The sequence below is a fragment of the Patella vulgata genome, chromosome 1 (assembly GCF_932274485.2).
Source record: "Patella vulgata chromosome 1, xgPatVulg1.2, whole genome shotgun sequence".
Taxonomy (NCBI): domain Eukaryota; kingdom Metazoa; phylum Mollusca; class Gastropoda; family Patellidae; genus Patella; species Patella vulgata.
This window is the reverse complement of record NC_065879.2, coordinates 68,432,426-68,458,505: the sequence shown is the minus strand read 5'-3', so window position 1 is coordinate 68,458,505 and position 26,080 is coordinate 68,432,426. Positions and strand designations below refer to the sequence as shown.

The window sequence follows — 26,080 nt, the reverse complement described above, 5'->3', positions numbered from 1 at the left end:
TATTATTGGAGGTAATATAGATGAAAGAGTTCTTAACGAAAATAGTATTGTTTCATTATCCTTTTATCCAAAATCTATTAAAAGAAACCCGTTATAAACAAACAATTTTTATTAATTCATGGTCGGGGCACGTTTCCCGTGATGTCACATCGCGGGAAATACGATTTCGCGCCATAAGATTGCCTGCTTTGTTAATGTTTTTGCACCCATCAAGAGGCTGAAGGCAGGAGACTATTGGTCATACGTGTCATCTAAATCCAGCCCATCCTATATCAAATCAGTCATTAATCAGCTTCGTTTCGGTGCCCATCTGTACATAAAGGATTTATTTATTTAATTATTGAACTATTTTTCATCGTCGTTTTGGATTTTGTGGAGATATTTGTTTATTTTTGAACTGATGCACTTGCGGATGTTGACCTAAAAAGTTCGGGAAAGTTTAGCTGTTTTCCAAACTTCAGAGAACTATGCCTAGAAAGCAAGCGATCGTTGCACGGAAATGTTTTCCAACTTATGTGAAACAGGAGCTGGATGAGACTCTAATTGCACCACAAGTTTTGACAGATTCTGTATTTTGTAATCAACAGACAGTGAATGTGAAAATCGAACCGACAGAAATTATCCCAAGTGTATGGGGAACAACTCAGTGTAGTTTGGGTTTGACACCTCAAGGTTCAACACAATCGCCGATTGACTGCAAGCCGATATTAGGCAGACCACAGGTATTTAGTGCATTCAGAATTCTGGGAGTGCATTTTAAAGAAAATGCATTTTCTTTTGGAGGACTTGGATGACGATCATCTGTTTTTGTGTCTCCGCCCAGTCAAACATCAAAGCGAATAAATTGTCGATTTCCTAGCATTAAGATTATGAAATCAAAAGAATGCTAATTTTTTTAATTAAAAAATATAAACGTTGATTCAGCTTGCTTCTCTAAAATTATTGTACGGGTTTAATTTTTATTGCCCACGGAAAAATTCCGCGAAACTGCACGACCGGTGCATATTGATACGTACAACTTCCTCTCTCGTTACTATTTATAGCCCGGACCTTTAATTTTTTTAAATTCATTACACATGTGCTATGTCATCAAAAATGAAATTGATTTTTTAATATCTGCTCATTTTTAATTTAAATCCATCCTTGGATTATTATTATTATTTTTTTGATAAGGTATGGACGAATAAAAATAAAATTAGGTCAAGGGACCCATTTATTGGCAACGAACCCCGTACAGCCCCCAGCCTACAGGTCACTCTTATGAGCACATGTGTCAGGTTAACTTCTTTGTTAGGTGGATTATATATTTTGCCTGAAAGACTGAAATATATAGTAATTAAAAGAAAAACAGCTTAAGATAACTGAACTAAAAAAGATAAATAAAAATGTAACATTGTATTGTAAGAAATATATTAAAGGTTCTGTCATAAATAAATTTCTTGGGTTTTTTGGGGTTGTTTTTTTATCATCCCTCAAGTCAAAATAAGATAAAAACACATTTTTAAAGTTATGACATCTTTTTGGCCAGACTTTAAGTTTTCAACACCAAAAATTTATTCGAGCAGAATCATCAATTTCAGGCCAAGAGGAAATTAGAATTGGAGCCTGACTCAATACAGCAAGAAGGTTTCAAGACACCCAAGTCATGTAAAAGAAGGGGACGTTATTCCAGTGATTCGTCAAGTCCGAGAAATAGTCGAGTTCCATGTAGTAGTTTGGACCAGTTATGGAAAAGTAAGTTTGTTGGCAGATTAATGAAATCTACCATGTCCACCACAGATTTCAAAACACAATTGTTTATATTCAAATATAAGTAAGTCATCAACAGGCGACAAAGAAGGTGGGTGTATAGTCATTTGAATGGGACAAAAATTGAGGTCTACTGCTGTCGACACATACTGGCTTGAACGTAAAACACCAATGGTTAGTTTGCATTGCACACAACCTTAGATCAGATAAATACTTTCGTAAGAAATCACCCAAACACCATGGCACATTGGTAGATCAGTTATCGTTGCCATCAAAGTCTATAGTGCCTCCCTGCCTTTTGAGTAAATAAGGTGTCCAATTACCAAAAAACAGTTTCAAGTGGTCTTTATCTGGCTAGAAAGGACCAGTTAAAGGTTTTACTCTTCTATTCAACAACAGATGCATTTTTGGATTAATTTAAGTTATTCTAGTTCTACTGGAATGTTATAGATGTCTTCACCATACACAAATACTTTAAGTGACCATTGGCAGCACATTCATTTAAAGACCCTAGGACAGTTGGAAATCAAAAGGAATTTTTACATTTATTCTGGAATTGATGAACTGACATACATGTACCGTACTTATAATAATTAGTTTAACATGAAACATGCATCTATTAAAATTTCATTGTTTATTAATGTATTATTTCAGGTTGTTCGAGGTCTCCATTAGAAAAAACTCGATATGATACTTCACTGGGTCTGTTGACAAAGAAATTTGTTGGTTTATTACGCAGTGCTACTGATGGTGTGGTGGATTTAAATAAAGCTGCTGAACTCCTAGAAGTCCAGAAACGTAGAATTTATGACATAACCAATGTGCTAGAAGGAATCAGTTTGATTCAGAAAAAATCTAAAAATAACATTCAATGGAAGTAAGTGGAAATACTTGTTTTAAGTTAAAAAGTACAACCATGCCTAACCTTGTGGGTTTCATCTGGGTCCCCCAGTTTCTTCCAACTGCTAAAGACCCTACGCTCAAGCAAATTATTGAAATAACACACAATGTTGCTGTGCCATTTCCATTCTCAGTTGTGTATGCCCAAAAAACTTCACCCTGAAAAAACTAAATTTTCCAGTTTGAACATTCATTGATTTGAAAGATATTCAACTGTCGAGATTCTACCATCCATTGGAAAACATCCAGACTACCAAAAATATATCTTTGAAGATATATCATGTGACACATTTGAACAATTGACAAACTTTAAGACAGCTGCCATTATATTACATCTGAAAGACCATGAATGAAAGTATATGTAGTAACATTTGATTGATGCACATGCATCACTCTTGGAGGCATTTGAGTATAAATTAAAATGTTAATACATTTGAATTTCAGGGGAGCAACTAATTCTATAGCAGCTAATACCTCTTTAACAACTGTGATATCTACTGATGCTGTAGACTTACATTCAGGTAATAATATCAACAGAACTGTCTTCAGCTTCTTAAAGGCCTAATGTGCTATTTGCATTTTCGCTAAAATATCAAATTTCTCACAGCTTAATACATGCTCAATATGTACTGAGATTATTTAACATTTAATTAAAGATACATTATGGGAGATTAGATAAAGACCTGGCTGTTCTCACTATAATAGTTAAAAACTAGATAATGTAAAGGGAATTTGCTGAAAATTTCAGTCAAATTGATCTACACTGAACCAAGAATTTAGCGATTAAATTTTCGGTCATTCCTCGATCATCATTACTAAAGTCGGTATGATAAAAAACATAGCCTTGATTATACATTTCATGAATGAAAGTTGAGCAGCAAATCTGATTGCAAACCATTAAATATCGCAGGCTAGCATTGACATCGAGAGTTGATTATGGTCTGAATAATTTATAATTAATAATTTAGAAAACATTTCAGGCCTAAAGAAAGACCTGCATTAGGCAGATTTAGCACTTGCGTAATATTATTATTATTATTATTATTGTTCGATTTATATAGCGCTTCATTACACGTGAAGTGTTTCTAAGCGCATATCACAAACATATACCTCAAACACACAGAAACAATCAAAATCAGGAGAACATTATTAAACACAGCTGCCTGTTAGGCGCTATTATTCAAAGGTTTATATCAACAAATCAACCGGCTAATCTCTATATTGAACTCAGTTGAGGTATTACCTGATGAACACCTACACCAAGTAGAGTTCAAAAATAAAAACGAAGTTTAAAAGAATCAACTTCATTAACAAAAATTAAACAATCAAAAACTAAACAGATAAATCAAATTCAAACGAAACAAATAAAACAAAGAATATGAAAAGAGCAGTTCATTACCATTCTACATTAACAAAATTAAGGAAATCAACTTGTGAAAATTTTTTCAAAAAAATAAGAGCAAAGTAACACTAATGTTAATACTTTTTTAACGACCCTACTGAATGAATGTTGGGCTTAACAAAACGATCATGAAATGGCCCAATATAGTAATGATGAATAACATTATAGTATACATGGCAATACAATGATGAATAACATTATACATGGCAATACACAATAACAATAAACTGGGCATAGAATACATGGTAATACAAAATAACAATAAAATGGGCAATGGTATACATGGTAATACAAAATAACAAAATGGACAAATAAGCAGCATTAAAATATAAACCAATATGCAACGACATACGCTAGGAGCATACATAACAGTATATACATGTGATAAGTATATACCAAGATGCCCTGGAAACGAATTATTAAATGTAACAAATCTTGATTTGGGTGATACATTAAACTAAATTGCTTGACATAAGTAATACTCCTGTTAACAATGCATGCGCTATTGAGCCAATGATTGACGCCGTGTGATGTGACGTCACGTGTCGAAACAGTCATCTGTTACAGAGATATTAGAAGATCTCCGTGGAACAAATTGTTATGTGTTCTGTTAAGTTTGCTTTGCAGCGTTTATCTTAATTACACCATAAAATATGTGAAATTGAACTAATTTACTTTTATTGCAGACAGACATAACTAAATATATATTTAAGAAAACAAAATACCAACGCTAGATAACATCCTGTCTTGGATTCAATAATTAATAATTTAGAAACATTTCAGGCCTAAAGAAAGACCTGCATTAGGCAGATTTAGCACTTGCATAATATATATTTAAGAAAACAAAATACCGACGCTAGATAACATCCTGTCTTGGCTTCAATAGGATTTAAACTAGGCCTATCAGGTTTCTCCGCTACCAATAAAAGATTGCGGTGCCTTGTTATGCTCAAGCAGCATAGATCGATCAATATACAATTGTCATAACTTTGTAAATACTGAACAAAATTGACAAATCAAATCGGAATGCCGGTAATATAAAAACTCTTCCAGATCCTAGTGTAGTGAAGACAAGTAAAATGAAATTTTGAACTATGAAAATCGAAACAAAATAGAATCTGTGTTTTAATCATATTGTATTGGCCAACAACTATCAAGGAAAATAAACTGAGCATGATTTAAGGTGACCCAAAGTTAGAAGTGCACAAATAGAAAATTATTTCCTACCTGATTTTCTACATGTCAAATATTATTACGTCACATGTACATGTAGCAATGAATTGTGTACTCGATGAAGAGTTCACTTCTCTCAAGTTGATGTGAAATGTACAAACTTCAAAAAAGAAAATATACTTGAACACCATAGCTGAAACCTGTTCACGGTGTGTTTGATAATATTGCATGTCTGGACTAACAAAATGGACAGAGATCAATTCTTTGTCTGTTAACACATTGATGTTAAATTTACCTTATATTTTAGTCACAAAAGAATTTTTTTGACAAAATGCTGATAAATATTTCTATATTTTAGATATAGCTGATCTGGATGCAAAAGAGAATCGGCTAGATGAAGCCATTAAGAATTGTACAAGACAATTAAAACTCTTGACGGAAGATCGTGATAATGCGAAACAGGCATATGTAACGTATCAAGATATAAGAAGTTTAAAATCTCTTGATGAACGAACTGTTATTGCTATTAAAGCGCCACCTGAAACTAGACTTGAAGTACCTGATCCCTCTAAGGTTAGTATCGACAAAATCATTTTTCGTGAGATCTTTTAAACTTGAATTGATCATGATATGTATTTTTAGGCTGATTGGAGAACCATTGTTTTGGGCAGAGCTTACCTTATTGTGTTTAGCTTGACGAGTAGGAATTTCCTATCTCCTAAACCTGACAGTAAAAGGCTTGCCCAATATTATCTTATCAGAATGACCTACTTGCTCTGAACTGATTATATTTGATCTGCACCTGGAAATGAACAGATTACAAAATGAATGCATCCAGTTCCTGTTTCAAAACATTTTTGTTCTATTTTCCGATTTCAAAAATTGTTGTTTGTTCCTGTTTCAAAAATTGCTGTTTAAACAAATCGCAGAGCTTAAGAATTATCATAGGGAACTGTTGCTAATGCCAAGATAGTGGTGTTCAACAATTTCTAACAAGGACATCTTATTTCAGATTTGGTTAAAAAGTCAGAAAGGACCTATTGATGTTTTCTTGTGTCCGGAAGATATGCCAGAAACTGATGTGTCATCGAGTGAGAAGAACAGTGATTTTGCTCCTAGTACCGACCCTAGTTGTACGTCTCGGACTCTAGAAGAATCTTTCTCAGAAGATTCTGTTTCTTCTGATGGCTATAAAGGTAAAAAAATATATCTGGCAACTACCCCCTCAGAATTATGAGTTAATTATTGAAATATCTCCCTTATCCTTGGTACAGTACAGAGGACCTGGCAAGGAACAACGTATGGTTGTTCAGATGGGACGAAAACCACAAGGCCCTGTGTACACATTGGCTTGCATGTACAAGAACGGTTGAAATTGGGTAAAAGAGTAGGCAATAGTTTCGCTGTTCAGGCAAAATTTCCTCTTGGTAGTACACTGTATGATGGTGCAGAACTTAAAAACCCATTTCAATTATTATTCAAATAGAGTTAGTCCCAAAATAATCAAGTTTAAGAATTGTAAAAATTGTGTTTTTCAGCATCTCGAGGTATTAAGAATGCTTTATTAGAAGATGAAGACATTTCACCAGAGAATAACTTCAATCTCTTACAACAGACGGAAGATCAAATCATAGACACGCCCTTCGTTCAGTTGGAACCACCAATAGATCTAGAAGATTATATCTTCGGACTCGATGGCGAGGGAATATCTGACTTATTTGATGTATACGATATTCCAACTAATATTTAAGCGAATGCATGTTCTGTAGAGTGTGGGTGTTTGACCATTTGTTATTTATATATATATATATCTATATTATATATACGCGTTATTCTTGTAAATTATAGCCGGGTCACTTCTGGTTTCATTTTGCTTTACGTAATTTTAATTGGATACTTTAAGGTACCATCATATTATTTGGATGATTCTCCTCCAGATGAAGCGAGTTGGGTGGCCGAATGGTTTAGCGCGTACACTTTCGATCATAAGGTCCTCTGGATTCCTCTATCGGATAAAGACCCCTATGTGAAGTTGAATTATTAAATAAATTTGAACCATATGTTAGTCCCATATTGTTGAGTGGAGTGGACTTAAACACTATGTCTCTCTCGCTCTCCTCCAGACAATTTCAAGTTTCTTGATTAGGATAAAGTCTGCGTCCCACCCAACTCTATGGCTATATTTTTTTTTTAAACCTGATATGTACATCTTAAAAGATTTTTTAACTAATTCCATTCATTGCGTATTGCAAATTAAACCGGCACGCGATTCTGAACTACAATATTTTTTTTTTTATTATAATATACAAGGCATCTTTTGTTGATGTTTTCCTGTAAATCATGGTAACATATTCTACCCATGGATAAAGTCCTGGGTGAACATGTCCACGAGTCTCATTTTAGACCTTCATTCATTGGACAACATTGCGACGTTCAAAGTATGAAGGGTCTTGAAATAAAATTAGAATTACTCGATCGTGCATTTATTGAAAGATAACTGGTTGAAAAATAAGCTGGTTTCAAAATCAAATAGTGCTAAAAATATTAAAGGATCACCTTGTATATAGTGTCATCTGTGGTCCCTCTCATGTTATTGAGGAAATTGCCTTGTTAGTCTTTATGTTCCTTATTGCTAATAATTTTTACAGGATTTGATATATTTATTATGAGAAATACACATCGTCATCAATGTTTAATATCAATTATAACAATAACTGAAGTCACTGGCAAGGCTTGCCAAGAGACGCTAATGATAAGTCCGCTTTCACACTGAAAAACAGCTTGCTATCGCTCTTTTGCAATCTGCCTTGAATAGACAATATTTCTTTATCTGTTGTATATTTTCTGAATTATATTTAATTTAAGAGACTTTGTAAAGCGAAACCTAAAAATTAAATTTGATTTCATAGCATGAATGAATATGTAAATATTATTTATCTCATGGGTAAGAATTGATATTCAGTAATTGATTCTAGAAATCCTGTTATACCTACTGCTAAAAATTTATATATGTATGCAAATAAATGGAATATTTAGAAGGTTGAAAGAAAATAGAATTGAGTTTTTAAATTACAATGTTGATTTATATTTTACTTGAATACATGTAATTTATAATTTTGGAACACTAAAGATCTGAAATTTACGATTTGTGTAGATAATTTTGAAAGTATCAAACTAGACTTATTTACATTTGATATAAATCCAAAATAGCTATTGTTAAAATTCAGATGAAACTTTGTTTATTTATGTAATAGAAACTTAAAATAATTCTCATGGATTTTGTTAATATTTGATAGCCAGAATTATAACTGCATGAAATTAATTGGTATCTCTGGTGTTCTAATCCAGTGTCACTTGTTCAGTAAATGATAATGGTAGAGATTTCTTTCATCCAGTTCAGATATATGTTGAAGTAGCTTAGATATTTTGATTCTACAATATCAGATTTTAAAAACTAGAGTTATAGGGTTGCAGAAGTTCATAAACATGTAATGTATATATACTCAAATAGTAAGTCCAAAAGGACTACACTAGAAAGAACAGACATTAACAATAATTAGTCATAAAATGTGTTCATTAAAACCAAAGTCAAAAATGCCTCAAATTAAAATTATTTTCTTATAATAAAAAATCATATTTATACTCAGATGATAATTTTAATAGATTAATTATTTTGAAGAGAATTTATTTATACAATACTAACAAAAGTGCCTTGTGAGAAAATGTCTCATTATTTAGTATTAGAAAATTACATTGATTATGTAGCTTACATATTGTTAATTATCTGATAGGATTGTTAAATGTAATACCGACTTGTCCACTGCCATGATTTAGATACTGTTAATTGCAATACTCATTCACTTCCATGATTTAGAAACTGTTAATTGCAATACACTCATTCACTTCCATGATTTAGAAACTGTTAATTGCCATACACTCCCATGGTTTATATACTGTTAATTGCAATACACTCTTTCACTCCAATGGTTTAGATAATGTTAATTGCAATAGACTTGTTCACTTTATGGTTTAGATACTGTTATTTGCAACACACTCTTTCACTGCCCTGATTTAGAAACTTGATAATTGCGATACAGACTCATTCAGTCCTGATTTAAAAACTATTTATTGTGATACAGACTCATTCCCTGCCATGATTTAGAAACTGTTTATTAATTGCAATATAGACTTGTTCACTGTCATGATTTAGAAACTATAATATTTATAATACAATAATTAATTGCAATATAAACTTATTCACTATCATGATTTGAAACTGTTAATTGCAATAGAGACTTGTTCACTGCCATCATTTATTAACTGTTAATTGCTATACAGACTCGTTCACTGCCATGATTTAGAAACTCTTAATTAACTGCAATATAGACTTGTTCACTGCCATGATTTAGAAACTGTTAATTGCAATACAGACTCGTTCACTGCCATGATTTAGAAACTGTTAATTGCAATACAGACTCGTTCACTGCCATGATTTTTAGAAACTGTTGATTGCAATATTGACGTGTTCACTGCCATGATTTAGAAACTGTTAATTAATTGTGATATAGACTTGTTCAATGCCATGATTTAGAAACTATAATATTTATAATACAGACTTGTTCACTTATTCTGCCACATAATTCTCAAAAAGTTAAATAGATGACTATTGTCCCTTAGAAACTGTATTGAATCAAAATGTATAATTATCTATTAGAAAGCCATCTATATTTTTTTTACACAGTCCTTAATCTTGCTACATGTATTATATTTTTTAATGCCTGAAAAATTTACTCCCCTTAAATTTTGTGTGAATAATGAAATATTTTCATTTGTGTACCTAATAAAATTAACATAATGTTAAAATATTGTAAATGTAATAATATATTATGTAGAGTAATACACATATATTCCAATTACATCAAGTTTCATCCAAACCTAATACGACTTCATTTAACTTCAAATTTCTATGTGAGATTTCATCTTTTGGAGCATTGTCAACAAAAGGCATATTCTGGTTCTCGATAATCTGTTGGTTGCGTACCTGAGAACCAGAATATTTCTCTCACAGCCATAGTTATTGCCTCAAAAAATCTTGATGAGACCATATTTTTGTTCATCAAAGATTTCATGTTTATCATAAGAATGCATTTATTTTTGTATGTTTTCTTTTATTATTAAAACTTTTTTCAAACATCTAAAAGGGGGCCAAATATCATTTTGTTGATAACTGTCATTGTGAATACCATACTGCCTAATCATTATTTGTTATTTTATTTTTTTCCATTTTGATAGAATAGTTATTTTATTATTGAATTAAATATTGAAAATAATTAAATTTATGTAATTTTGAAGATTAACATGTGAATATTATTGTTAGTTACATCGTATACCACATCTATTTAGTTTTTTCACATTTATTCCTTACTCACAAGTCAGAAAGTGGAGTTTTAGAAAAATCAAATTCCCTACAGTTGTCAACGCTCACTTGATACTGTAGCCAATATTGTGACACGGTCAAGTAGACCCGTTATCAAAATCATTCATTAGATGCTTCCAGTGATTATTGATGGTCATGAACACTACATGGTCCTTGTCTGACGGAAAGTTGCCAAAACCTTGTATGTAGGACTGCATTTTATCAACCAATATTTCATAATTATTTAAATGGCAACAGACTATTGGCCATTCTGATCGAAACAAATTATGGTTATTTTGATTTTGAGAGAAGATTCCCTTTACTTGATTTTGAATTGATCTGTCGTAGAATGGTTATAAACATACTTTAAACAATGTTTTTCATATTAATATTTCAATTAAACACTGCCATAAATTTGCTGAATAGTATATTACCAATATGCTAGATTTAAGATTTCTCGCTGAATGATGGAAAACCTTAAGATAAATTCCCCAACCCTTGCCCAATACCTTTCCTTAGTCTACTTTTCAGTTAGATCATAAATATTTGCAAATCCGATTTAGAAATTATCTGTTTTGTTACAGACACTGCATCAGACTAATATACAGTCTATTGAAATTGTTATATATCTAAATATATATATATATATATATTCTATTTGAATTTAATGTTCATTTTGTTTTTGTCTCTGAATAAACCTTGATAAATGTTATTAATAATTACACTACTGAAAATCCAATAAAAAGAACAAGACCTCAAATTATGTATCTTAACTTTATTTGATATTTATGTAAACATGGTTTTTGGTCACAACTTGCATTTGTGATATTTACCAATTCGGAATAACTGACTTTGGCATAACTGGCTTTTTCAAAACCTGACTTCTGCAATAATAATTACAGATTGTGTTTGTGAACACCAAGAGCAATGCCAAAAACTTGAACACCGCCCCCCCTTCCCTCGGGATTGCTGGAATCCTCCATAAAATTTGTTAGAAAAATGTTGATGGTCATAATCCATTGTTATCCCCAGCCAGTCATTAATATTTCTATTCACAGAACAATGTGGATTGTTTAACAGAAAGGGTTAATATTTCATAGTACTATGTATTATGAACCCTTAATAATTAAATATATGCTCTGCAATAATAATTGAAGGCAGCTTTTCTAAAATAAAAAAAAAATGGCATTTTCATAATTACAATGTATGTAAATATTAACTGACATTCACAGAATATTTAAAACTTTTGTTCAGTTAAAGTAGAATTCTTAGTTTGAAGACCAGATAAAAATTGGTGGTCACAACAGCGCATGTTACTAAACTTATCTGGTTTCCATTCATAACTTTTTTATCTGGGCTAAAGAGATAACATCAATAGTTTAACAGCCTTTTCTTTAAACAAAAAAAAATGTAGATTTGTTAAATTATTTTGTATGATTTAAAGGAGCTAAACCTCTTTGATTTAGGTCAAAATAAAGTTCTGACCTAATTATAGTAATAACTCATGTTAATCTATACAAGATTGCCATGGTGTTGAAAATCACTCGTTTTATAATTTGCTTTGATGGATGGAGGTTGGAAAAATCATAAAATACGATTTTGACTTATATTCCACATCACATAACAATTTATCCCCAGTAAAATATGATTGGGTTGACCTGGTGTGTTATTTCAAATAGGGATGAAGCAATCTAAATAGTATATCTGATAAAACTCTTCTTTGAAATATTAAGCAAAAGCCAGTTACTTTCATAAGTTTTGTTTCACTTTTTGCTGAATGTACATGTAGACAAAAATCCACTGGTTAAGAATTTAATTAAATTGACACTTGTATTTGTTTACCCAAATCAAAGAGGTCCAGGCAATTTAAATATAAAATACAAAAATAGATGCTTTGTAAATAAAGAGTGTGTCCATTATTTTAATTTGAATATTTATGTGGTAGGTTAGATTAAAAGCATGTAATTTATTTATACTTTAATTATTTTTTTTCTGAAAACCTTTCATATTTAAAAATATATATTCCATATTTAGCTGTATGGAAGAAAATGAAATAAGTACAAGACCATTTAAAATATTGTGTGTATTGAGAAGCAATATTGTTATTTATTAGAGCAACACCATTTAATCTTTGCCTGGAGATAAAGCATACTATATTCACTGTAAAAACATTGATTCTCACAAACCTAGACATCAATTGCAGTGTTTGAAAACTTTTAAATTAGTATACTACCAAATTTATAGAGCAACAACAACAATGGGTATTATTTAAAGCTCCAATAGAAAAATCCATAAACATTCCCTTATTTCAAATTGAAATAATGTCTCATTTTTATTCATAAGATTTGAAATTCAAAATGTAATTGGGAAAAAACTCCACGATTTGTGCCTGCAAAATTCAGAATTTTGATCATATACATACAATAACTCTTGACTTAACAGTCCCTATTGAATCAGTTTTTGGACAATTATGTGTGTATAGAATGTATTGTTGATATATTAATGAACCAGCTTTGTTTTTGTGTACATTATATTGTAATATTCATTAATATTTTTGAAAAGAAATTATGAAATATTTTTCATTTTGTCAGAAATATCATCAGAATTAAATAATAAAACATACTTCAACGTAAATATTAATTATGATAGTTTCAAAAGTTATAAAAGTCATCAATATTTCAGTGTAACTCTGGGTATGTAAAATAAGAGATTAAATTGTGCAGGGTAGGCTGATATCCGCATTATTTTATTACTAAAATTTACCTGTGTTTTATACAAACTGTTAACTGTTACTAGTTTTTCATTATGAATATTGTTGACATCAGAAAGGGTTATTTATATTTGAAATGAATATTGTTGACATCAAAAAGGGTTATTTATATACTATTCAAAAAAAGTAGGGGATATTTGATTTTTAAGTGTTATTAAAGTCACCTAATGAAACTGACGAAGAAACAAATGACAAAATGAAATGAAGTTCACATTCATCGATTTATTCCAAATAATCGTTAGACTAAGTAAGGCACAGACTGACCATTATAAGGGTAAAATGATACCCGGGGTCAAACAGCAAAGTTACCACAGCATCACAACCAAGTCAGTAACGGGTAAATCCTCCTGTTTGCCAAACAAGCATTGGTCCGACGTGGCATACTCCTAATGAGACGTCTAAGGTCATTTTGGTCCAGATTGTCCCATTCCTGTTGCAACGCAGCAGCAAGTTCTTGGACATTGGCAGGACGTTGTTGACGTTGACGTAACCTGTCCAAGCATGTCCCAGACATGCTCGATGGGGGAGAGGTCGGGACTCAGTGCTGGCCAAGGTAATGTGGTGATGTTCTGTTGTTGGAGGTAACCTGTAACGATCCTGGCCCAGTGACATCTTGCGTTGTCATCCTGGAAGATGAAACGGCGGCCATGACGTCGTGCAAACGGCACAACATGGACTGCCAAGATGTTGTCCCGGTAGTACTGGCCTGTAACACGCCCTGCAACAACATGTAAAGCCGTTCTTCCAGCAACAGTGATGCCTCCCCACACCATAACAGAACCACCCCCAAATCGATCATGTCTGATGACGTTAACGTCTTGGAAGCGCTCGTTTCGACGACGCCACACCCTCCTACGTCTGTCCAAAAAATCAACAGTGAACCTTGACTCATCTGAAAACATCACATTGCTCCAGCGTCGATTATCCCAGTGTTGACGATCCCTACACCAACGACGTCTTGCCTGAATGTGATGATCTCTCAAAGAAGGGATCACGCGAGGACGTCGGGCGCGAAGGTGACCCCTATGCAGTCAATTCCGAATCGTCTGGCCACTCACTCTCACACCAGTGTCTGTTTGAAGACGAGCGCTGATCTGATTTGCTGTGATGACACGATTTCTCAAGGCCAAGGTACGAATAAATCGATCCTGGGCTTGAGGTGTCGCCCTTGGTCGACCTGAGCGTGGTCTGTCCTGTACAGATTGTGTATCACGGTATCTGGACCATAGCCTGCTTATGACAGACTGAGAAACATTCATCGTCCGCGCCACAACCGCCTGTGTTGTGCCGATCTGTAGCATGCCAAGGGCACGTAACCTTCATTTTGGGTAAGCCGACGCATATCAAAATTTGTTTTCTGGTCACTAAAACAATTAAACTGATGTTTCCACCCTGGAATTCAATGCCACAATGACTGTAACATTCAACGTCAGAGTCGTGCAAATCTTGGGTTGGACCCCCATGATGATCACAAGCATCACCTGCATTCCATGCGGTAGCTATTGGTGCGTTTGGGCGTCACATGTAACTGGAAATGTTTCTTCTGTTAGGTTCTATAGTGACTTTTTTCGTAGTCATTTGCATATTTTAGTATTATGCCCCCAAAATCAAATATCCCCTACTTTTTTTGAATAGTATATTTGAAATGAATATTTTGTTAAAAGAATCAATTACATCATACCACCTGTTTTTGTGGTAATATTTGTACTTATTAATACAACAAATAAAATTCTCAAATAGAATATAGTTTAAAAGTTGTTATATGGGGATTGAACTAGAAAAGGATGCATGAATATTCCACTCCATTTAGTCTACAAATTTTTCAAGTGCCACCACTTTTGTGCTAGGAAGTCCATGAATACAATTTAAACAAACAGTTCCTGGTCCAAAAATGTCGATTTTCATTAAAATACACTTGTCAGTCATTTATAAGCTACATAAGGAGTAGGGTTGACTGTCTAAAGTCTAACCTCAAGAATTTTCTTCAGTTTGACACTAGTTTAAATAAACTGCTAAAGATCCATACATGCAGGGGTGGGGCGAATGGTCTCAGACATGCCCTTTAGATCATAAGGTCTGTCATTGAGTCATTTTGCATGTTCAACCTCGTGTTTTATTTTTATACGCCCACATTTTCATGTGGACGTATATTGTCTCGTCGCCCCTGTCCGTCCGGATGTCCATCCGTCCACAATTTGTTTGTGGACACTCTACAGGTCACAATTCTTATCCGATTTTGCCGAAACTTGAAATATAGGTTTATCTCCAAAAGATCTCTGTTGCTTTCGATATTGGCATGTATCGGATCGAAACTTCATGGATTATGGCCACTGTTTGTCCGAAAAATCACGTTTTTAGCTTGTGGACACAATTTTAATCCAATTTTGATGAAACTTGAAATGTAAGTTTATAACCAAAAGAACTTGGTTCCTTTCGATATTCGCGCATATCGGACCGTAACTTCCTGAATTATGGCCCCTGATTGTACGAAAAATCACGTTTTTAGCTTGTGGACCCTATAGAGGTCATAATTTTGATCCGATTTGAAAAACCGTATTATTATATCACCGTTACACCCTAAGGACGGCCCAGTTCGAATTTCGTGAAAATCAGCTCAAAACTGACAGACAAATGTGTGCCCTTCGTTCTCAAATAGCGTAAAAATATGGTATATCAAGGTTGTGGACCCTATAGAGGTCACAATTTTTATCCGATTTTGTTGAAACTTGAAATGTAAGTTTACAACCCAAAGATCTCGACTCCTTTAGATATTCGTGCATATCGGACCGTAACGTCCTGAATTATGGCCCCTGATTGTACGAAAAATCGCGTTTTAAATCTGATTTAAAAACAATGTGTGAATAATCGCGGATACCCGAACTTAACTTCCTGGATTATGGCCCCTGATTGTTCAAAAAATGGCATTTTTAGCTTGCGGATTCTCTAGAGATCACAATTTTTTTTTCGATTTTAAAAACCGTTTAAATATTTCACCATTCCACCATAATGAAGGTTGAATTTGAATTTCGGGAAAATCGAAATGAAACTGCCCAACAAAATGGCCGCTCTCTTTGTACGCAAATTGTGTAAAACTATGCAATACGAAGGTTGTCGACCCTCTAGAGGTCACAATTTTTATCCGATTCTGAGGAAACTTAAAACATATCTTTGTATCCCAAAGATCTCGGTCCCTTTTGATATTTGCGCATTTCAGACCATAACTTTCTGGATTATTGCCCCTGATTGTACAAAAAATCACGTTTGTTTTAAGCTTGTTCTCTATCCATCTCTTGCAAAATGTGGGCGTATCCTGCCTGGCAGTCGCTGGTTAGGTTTCTGCTGAAGACCCCTACACACAACTGAATAATGAAAATAAAATTGACTTAGCTTGTGTCTGTGGACAAAACCCCATCTTTTTCTATTTCTCTCTGAAATTAGCTTGTGTCGGCAGACATTAAAACCCATCTTTTTCTATTTCTCTCCGAAATAAGAAAGATACTATAGCAGTCCCAAAATAAATTATTTTGTATATCAACAAATAATAAAGAATGTAGCTAACTGTAGATGCACCCATGTTAACGCCTAATATACTCTTAAAAAAAAGTAGGGGATATTAAAATGCAAATACCTATGATAAAGTGTCATGGACACTTGACATGCTTTTTAGAGTATGTTCACAGATGAAGAACTTATCGCCCCAACAGAACCACTGAGCTGTGCATGCGACACGCAATAGCACCATACACAGTGGGAAGGGTTCATTGTCAAATTTGACACTTCAAGGAAGGGTTGATGAAAACTGCCACATGCTGGTTTATTCTATCCATATTTGCTTTCCTATCGGTTCTTGCATAGGATTTACTGTTTAGCGTATCTTTGCTTTAGTGTGTTATGTTTAATTTGCAATGAGACGTCTTCAACATGATGAACGTCTACATACCATTGGCATGCTTCAAATGGGTTCTACACAGCGAGCAGTAGCCAATTGCAACATGCTTAATGTGTCACAGTCTGTGATCAGCAGACTGTGGAACCGGTACCAACAAACACACAATGTTGATGATAGACCTCATTCAGGTCGTCCTAGAGCCACTACACGAGCCCAGGATCCATACATTCGTACACAGGTCCTGCGAAATTGAGGACAAACGGTCAATCAGCTTTCTGTAAACTTGTACCAGAAATTTGAGTTACACCCCAAACGATTAGAAATCGGCTACATGCAGCCCATTTACATGTGCGACTACCGCATGTTGTGTCTTCATTAACTTGCCAGCAGATGGCAAACAGGCATCAATAGTGTATAAATTGGGGTAATCGTCGATGGGTGCGTGTAATGTTCTCAGATGAGTCCAGAATCCAGATTTACTCTGGATTTCACCAATAGGCATGCTCGTGTTTGGAGGCGTGTAAATGAGCGTCATGCTAACGTTAATGTCAGACAGCATCAGATTCGGGCGTGGGTCTGTTATGGTGTGGGGAGGAATCACCATGAGTTGCACATTGTTCAAGGAAGGGTCACTGGTGTGTACTACCGTGACCACATCCTGGCACCGATAGTTCTGCCCTTTGCTCAACGTGTAGGTCGACATTTCATCTTTAAGAATAAGATGATAATGCAGTGCCCATCGCGCTCGTGTTGTGAATGACTACCTCCAGCGTCACCATATTGTCCATATGCCTTGGACAGCCATGAGTTCTGACCTTTCCCCTATAGAGTATGTCTGGGACATGATCGGGAGACGTGTTCGTCGACGTCAACGTCAACTGACAACACTGCAAGAATTGGCCGTGGCACTGCAAGAGGAGTGGGTCAGACTGCCCCAAATCATGATTGGACGGTTGATTAGGAACATGCCACGACGAATTGCTGAATGTCTGAGGATTGGTTGAGCAATTACTCATTATTAAGACAAAAATCAAAAACGTTCATTTTCACTTTTGACAGTGTTTCTCTTTGCGATTGAAATGGGTCTGTCAGATAAGACGCCAATATGAACTGTTTATGTTCATGTGTAGGCAATTGGCCTGTTATTAACATACACTGGTTACCTCTAATAAAAACAGCAGTGCATTTCCGCAGTTTTGTATTGTTTCTAAATATCCCCTACTTTATTTGAAGAGTGTATATCTCCTTTAAATCAAATTTTATTAAAGACACATGTAACTGATTACATTTTTTAGTCATAGATTAAATATAAATTCTTATACATAAAAAAAAGTATACATCTGCGAAAATTTTTAATATTATTTTGAACCATAGCAAAAAAAAAGAACATAGAAGATAATTATTATTTTTAACAAAATACTGGTAGTAATTTGTTACCTATAAATTTGTATATATGTATATTTCATTGATTTCGATTTTAAAGCCCCAACATTCCAGAATAAAGGTTCAACATGCCAGAATAAAGATTAAATATAGCGTTTAAGACAATATACTAAAATATTTTCCTTATAAAAACAATGTTATTGTGCCTTGAAATAAATGGATTTTAAGATTAATCCAACATTTAACTCAAGATGAAAGTGTACAAAATAAAGAAAATTAAAAAGGTCGAAAATCAGAAAATAAGAAGACAAAACAATAACATTTATATAGCCAACAGAAATATACTGTAAAAGTAGAAATTAACACTATCAAACAATTAATGCTTTAAATTGACCTATTGAGGCCTTTATTTATACAAGCATCTCTGGTCTGTAACTAAGGAAATTATGAAGTATGTTACCCCTTAAGTCACTGGTAATGTTAAAGATGATCCTCCTCAAACCAATAAATTAATCAACAGAGATTAACTACATAGTATAAAAATTTATTCTGACCACCTTAAGCTTAAATAATTTCACGATACTTAAATAAATTACTTGATTTCCAGTATTTCATTCATTAATGCATATAGATTCATATTATGCCATATTTAACATATTATACCAAATTGTATGATTGAGTTTGTAACGGATAAGGATCTTAATACTGTTTAATTTACCAGTCAAGACTGACCGGCAATAAAATTGACTGGCTGACAAATTCACCTGTTAATTTCCATACCAGAATATAGAGTATTTTTGAAAAATTATACATTACATGTAATAAAACATGATAAATACTAGGGTCTACTTAGTTTGTAGAGCTTGGTGACGAAAAAAGCAAAAATTCCAGTTGGCAAAATATCAAAGTGATAGCCATTGGTAGATAATTATGTAAATTAAAGAAGCCCTGCCCCTTTTTGTATAATGATTAGAATGTGAATATAATAAATCCTATTTAAAATTGTTTAATAATACTAGTAATCAATTAACAAAATAAACTTGTCACAGTAAGCCATTAAAAAAACAGTTATTGTTTCAAAATGACCTTTTGACTCTGCTGTGCTGATATATTTTGCTAAAATCGAATTTCAAAGAAGAATTCATTATGAACTCTTAAGCTAGCATCCATATAGTTTTTTAGTGTTGAAGACAACATGACTCCTTTATCAATAAACGTAAATACTCTTTGGGGAACATGACAAAATAATCCCATCATCAAGTCTGGCTAAACTTCACTCTACACAACAATTTTAGTTACATCAGCAGATCATTTCAATTTCAAATCGTGACTTACTTTATTTGTTTTACTTGTAGCACGGCATGTGACCAAATTGTATTCTTTTTCGACATTATTTCAAACTTTACATGTACATGTACTTATAAGTGTTTTTAATTATTGAATATATCCAGCTGTCTCTCTTCATTTCTACTGTACAGCCATTTGTTCTAAAGTGGAAGCTTTGCCTGATGAGAGCAGTCTCAAACACTAAACAACTATAACTATGGAAACTAGGCTATAATAAAACATTATTTATAGAAACTAATAAATTCTACATATATCATTTATTTTTTTTATAAAAAGTATTTTACAGTAGAAAACTATCTCCCCTGTTTAAATAAGATGGAATCTAAACTTTATTGAAGACAGCCATGGTCATGAAGTCTTCATAATTTAGTTGAATTCTTCCCTGCATCTGTGGATCCCGTTGTTTAAACGCATCCGTTAATCCTTTCAGCATGACACATGACTGGATAAATGTGTCTAGTGTTAAGGCTTGTCGACCTTGTACATCAAACTTGTAGGTCACCATTTGAGCAAATTGTGGTGATAAATTATAACCCATACTGCTATATGCTGAAACAGTTCAAGATAATAAAATAATCATTTACATAGGCCAAAGAGTAAGTCGTCTCGGGGATAAGATTTTCTTCTGAAATCTCGTAAAATTGAATGATGTGATGATCAAAGAAGTCACGTAGATTAAACAGATTTACCCTGTTCCCTTGAACCAGAGCAGATTATAGAATCTATAGATGGGCCACTGACATTCGAGACAGAGAAGGTAAATAAATAGAATGAAATCATATGCAGTCAAGATGATCATCTGGAAATATCAAGTTGATCATCTGGAAATATCATATTATGTAATCAAGTTGATCAACTTGAAATATCATTTGTCTTCAAGTTGATCCTTTCAAAATATCACAGGTAGTCAAAGTGATCATCTCAAAATATCATATGAATTCAAGTTGATCATCTCGAAATATCAATTGTACCGGTAGTCAAATTGACAATCTGATTAAAATACAGATCTATATTTTGTTTTGTTTTTTATACTTTTGATGGCTTACACTACATGAAGATCTGACCAGTTGTTTTGGGAGGTCGCCTCAGAAGTCATACTTGCGGCTTTTGACCCTATGACATCAGATATTTGATTAACCAATCAGCATTGACGTTTCTAGTGGATTACCCAGTTCCTGGGCACCTCATGCCAAAAGCTTGTCGTAACAGATTGTTTGATTGGCTAATCCCTCACATCGTCCAGAACACGTCAATGATAACAACTCTTCCAGATCCTAGTCTAGTAAAGACAAGTTAAACCAAATTTTGAACTATAAAAAAACGAAACGAAATCTGATCTGTGTTTTAATATGTTTGTCAAATTGATTGCCTCACAATAGCACATGTAATGTAGACAATATCGCAAACAACCAATTCAGCTGACATTACATGCTCAAATTCTATTTAAGATGTGAGAGACTATTACTACAGCCACAAGGTGGTCATCTATCACAACATATCCAATTATCTTACATTTCGAAAAGCCACACCCCCATTTTTTTTCATACAGAAGTGTGTTAAGAATTTCACTCCTGTGTCAAGAATGGTTCTGGCACTGACAGGGTACATTGGTGTCGGTTAAGGTACATAAGCACATACGTTCCTTAACCATAATATTATCCATGTGAACTATAGGTAGCTAAATTTATCTTTTCATCAAATGTGTTGTAAATGGTTCTAGCACTGAAAGTGTACACGGGACTGGTAATGTAATCTCTATTGGGGGGGGGGGGGATGCATTGTAAATATGGTTATTGTATCTACATACCATTTCTAAGTTCATTAAAGTCGATAAAACCAGATCGGTTCTGATCAAATCTTTCGAATACACCCTTCCACTCCTGTATATATCTATATAAGGACTGGAATTCATACATATCAATAGTTCCACTCATATCTTTATCAAACATACCTACAATATAACACAATGTAATTATAAACAGAGCAGGATAACTTCATAACAAAATACAGATCAAACAAATAATACATAAAAAAGCGTATGGACTGTACAATTTGACCGTGATTCCCAGACAAGATTTAAAATAAAAAGGCCCCTTTGATCTTTTTTTTTTTATGGGATAACAAGTCAGCCTCGTTGCAAAATACATTTCGTTAAAATATATCTCAAAATTATATAATTCATAAATTTAAAGAGAACTGAAACATAATGGTTTACTGATCAGACAGTGGTGTGATTAAAATAGACAACTATACATAAAGGGGGATAACTCCATATAAGTTAAGAAAAGTTTACATGCAGTGATAGGGTTCAAGATATAGTAAATTAATTTATTAATTTGTTATTCAATGATCTCCAATATTAATGAATGCAAATCCCTAATGATTGGTCAATTCCAAATGGTGTTTTGAATTTCAGTCCAATAAAACCATCTAAAAATGTCACAGACACTATAGATCCATATAGACACATATTGAGGCCATACAAAAATAAAAAAAAAATATTCTGGTTCTCATACTCCCCAGTCACTTAAAAAGGGGCGCATGACTTGTTACAGGAGAGAGAGAGAGAAATGGGGTTTAACGTCCACTCGACACAAACTAGGTCATTTCAGGACTAACATATGGTTTAATTTTATTTCAATAATTTGCTTGCGCGTAGGGGTCTTTAGCAGTAGGAGGAAACTGGAGGACCCGGAGAAAACCCACGAGGCTGGACAAGCGACCCTACTCCTTGTCACGTACAACCAGGGATTCGAAACCACGCCAGTTGACTCAATGACAGGTCTTATAATACAGCACGCACTTGCTAACCATTCTGCCATCCAACCCCCTCTTGTTACAGGAAGCAAAAATTTGAAGTGTATGCAACCTTGATTAATGGTACTGACAATCATGGATGACACTAGATAATCATAAACAAAGTTAAATAAATGTCCTGCCTTGAAATATGATGTGATAATTAATTTAGCCCAGTAGTGATCCTTTGACATAAAAACAGAAAAATAGAAACTTCCCTCAGATTTTTTGGAAGGATTGTCTGAGAACCAGAATATTTTTTATTGTATGATCTAATCAAGGTATAATTTCTTTTAGATGGTTTCAACTATGAATTCTATAATGCTGAAAAAAGGCAAACTGATAATAATGTATTCCCTGTTTCTGTTGCCTTTTTTTCTTTGTCTCTCCCAAATGACTATTGTCAGCCACGTACCATTGGCAACCACCAACCGCTACAGCCTCCCTAAATCAAAAAGAAGACATCCATACATTTGTTTTATTTATATTTGGTTTGTAAACCCTAAAAAAGACCCACCAGATTTCAAAGTATTGGTACAATTTTCTCGATACTAACCAACCATAAGGCGACAGGTTTCTGCATTAAATTTTGTCCAGTTATTATTCGTGAGTGCCTGTTGTAATTCTGTAGCTGTTATTTTTCCTGATCTATCTGTATCTACAGCTTGAAACCATCCCACAATCTGTGGATCCATTTGAGGTTGTCCATATCCTAAAAAATAACATATAGCATAAGCTCATGCTAGCCTAAAGCTAAAGGATGGTTCACTCCAATGTATGAAATGGAGCACTGTGCAATAGAACAGTGAAGCATTTGTCAAGAAATTGGGGAATGTAAATAAGATCCCCATTCTTTTTTTCAAATCATCCAGGGCTTGGCACTTTATAAAGGACATTATATACAACCCATTGATTGACCATTATATAACGTCGCTACAGGTAATTCATACGAGTATGTTTGTCTTCTGTTCAGGTTGCGTGGCTTCTCTAGCAATATGTATCTAATCTTTTAAAAGCATTTAGTTACTGGATAGAGCAATAAACTATAACATATAATTATGGAAAAACAGCCACTTATTTATTTGGGCGATCTATCTAATTATCTTTTTTTTTATTTATGACTTGGGTGTGCAGTTTTCCAATGAGTGAGCTATTTTGCAGAACCTCACAAGAGTGACAGGATTGAATTATCTAGATTCTAAAAATAAATACCTGGTTGCTGGAATCCTCCTGCTGGAGGATAACCGCCTGGTGCTTGTCCAGGATAACCGCTTGGTTGTTGTCCAGGGTAACCACCTGGTGCTTGACCTGGATACCCACCTGGTGCCTAAAAATACATTAAACGCTGTCCATTGTCCAAAATGAATATTTCATAACATCTCTTCCATCACAAGAAATACAATTTCATCAGATTCTGATTGATTAAATAGTAACATGTCCATCTGCTTGTCTTAACCAATAATAATAGCTATATAATCATAGGCTTTTCATTTACCTTTGCAAATTGTCTTTTCTGATTCAAATCAAGTGTGTGGTTTCTTTAAATTGAATTATAAAGCAAAATAACACTAAATTGTCTCAAATAATGTCTATTAACTAAGTCAAATATATTGCGTTCGATTACTTGCTTCAGGCTTACTCGACCAGGATCCTTGAGTATGTGTGGACATGCGCAGTGGGAACGGGTAATCAAACGGCGCAGTACTTTTTTAGGTATCAAAATGGAAGATAAATGCTGCCAAACAATCATGCTCAGTGTTCTGATAAATTTTGATGAGCTATTAAATCCGGGGAACCAAAATAAAGCTACAAAAAAAAACAATGTCCCGTGTATACATTGGCATGCATGTAAAAGATCCCTTGGCAGTCATGGAGGCTCGAGTAAGCGTGGCGCTAGTAATCGAACGCACCCTTAGTTATTTGTTGGATAAGAGCACCGCGCCCACAACACATTAAGATTTTGACACTTTTCAAAAGCATCCACCTGATTAAATTTGGTCTTGGCATTAGGCCATTTGATAAAAAACAAATGGATATTATTGTTTTAAGAGAAGGAGCAATATTAACCGCATAATACAGAAGGATGGATTCCTATGGCAGCTATTGGTCTTAATAGTAATAACCCAATATCAATACACTGTCCATCAAACCGAGTACTGTTATCATTTCTATAGTCATCAATGCATGTACTTGACGGATTGATAATTTACACATAGATCTCTGAAGCCATAATAAAGTTACAGTGTTATAATATCCGAAGTACTTGTACTCTTGTACAAAAAATTCAATTGAATGACAGTAGTCATTTGTTATGTGTTTCAGAAAGACTAATTAGCTAACCCGTCTGCATGCACAGAATATCTGCCTAATTATAAATGGCAAATTATTTATAGATAAACTTCGATGCCAATATAATATGAAACTGGGGAACAACGTCACATACACAAGGAAAGAATTCACATTTGTCGAATTGTCTACTTTCAATTTCCATTTCTGAGGCGGGGCAAATTTGAGTCTCGAGTTTTTACTACATTCACTGCCATAATATTTGAAATAAAAGTAAAGAATTATGCATCAACATTTAAACAATAAATATAATATAAACAATTTAAACGTAGGGTTACAATTAGAATATTGCAGGTAAAATTAATTAATTTCCTTCACCTGTCCATAATTGAACGCCATCTTGTAAGAATTATTTCAAATTTCGCAATGGCGGTTTGACGCACGGAACGAAATTGTGAAATCGTGTAGGTCCTTCAAATGTTTGTGCTTCGCCCACTTCCTAATTTGAGGTCGACTTAATTCAACGACACAATAAGTTAGACGTGACTTGGCTTTGTATCAGAATACTCTTCTAATCTATGTTGACTGCTGAGTCCGTTTAATGTGTAATGTCGATTTTACTTATTTTTGACTCATATTAGTCATATTGAAAAAACAAAAACAAAACAACAAAGATATTATATAGCTCCGATCATCACAGTTCTATACTTTTGGTCAGGTCACAATTATATGGAATACAATTACCGGTAATGAGCGACATTTCGACTAGGCTTCTCTAGACTTTATTACGTCAGGAGCTAAATCGCTAACATTTGGGACCTAGAAATTCACAAAAGTGGGTCGCAACGCATATAATACTGTCATATGAATGTATATAAACTGATTTACATTTAATGGTTTCCGTTTTTACTCCAATTTCAAATCAGTTATGTTCGGCAAAATAAGTCAGCAATCTCAATCGAGTGCAAA

The 26,080-nt window shown here is 33.8% G+C and overlaps 2 protein-coding genes across 2 annotated transcripts; one reads left to right on the top strand and one right to left on the bottom strand.

Annotated features, from left to right (window-relative positions):
- The first annotated feature begins 229 nt into the window (after positions 1-229).
- On the top strand, positions 230-15,083 carry LOC126822495 (transcription factor E2F3). Its single transcript, XM_050551423.2, has 7 exons — positions 230-722; positions 1,566-1,734; positions 2,404-2,626; positions 3,094-3,170; positions 5,583-5,797; positions 6,237-6,420; positions 6,763-15,083. Exons 1-7 carry the CDS (start codon positions 468-470, stop codon positions 6,972-6,974), a joined length of 1,335 nt encoding a protein of 444 aa, XP_050407380.1. The 5' UTR covers positions 230-467; the 3' UTR covers positions 6,975-15,083.
- A 3,457-nt stretch (positions 15,084-18,540) lies between these two features.
- LOC126814456 (peflin) lies at positions 18,541-25,647 on the bottom strand. The gene is made up of 5 exons (XM_050539601.2): positions 25,490-25,647; positions 24,038-24,152; positions 23,382-23,537; positions 21,837-21,980; positions 18,541-20,578 (listed from the first exon to the last, which is right to left on the bottom strand). Exons 1-5 carry the CDS (start codon positions 25,508-25,510, stop codon positions 20,352-20,354), a joined length of 663 nt encoding a protein of 220 aa, XP_050395558.1. The 5' UTR covers positions 25,511-25,647; the 3' UTR covers positions 18,541-20,351.
- Positions 25,648-26,080: the final 433 nt, after the last annotated feature.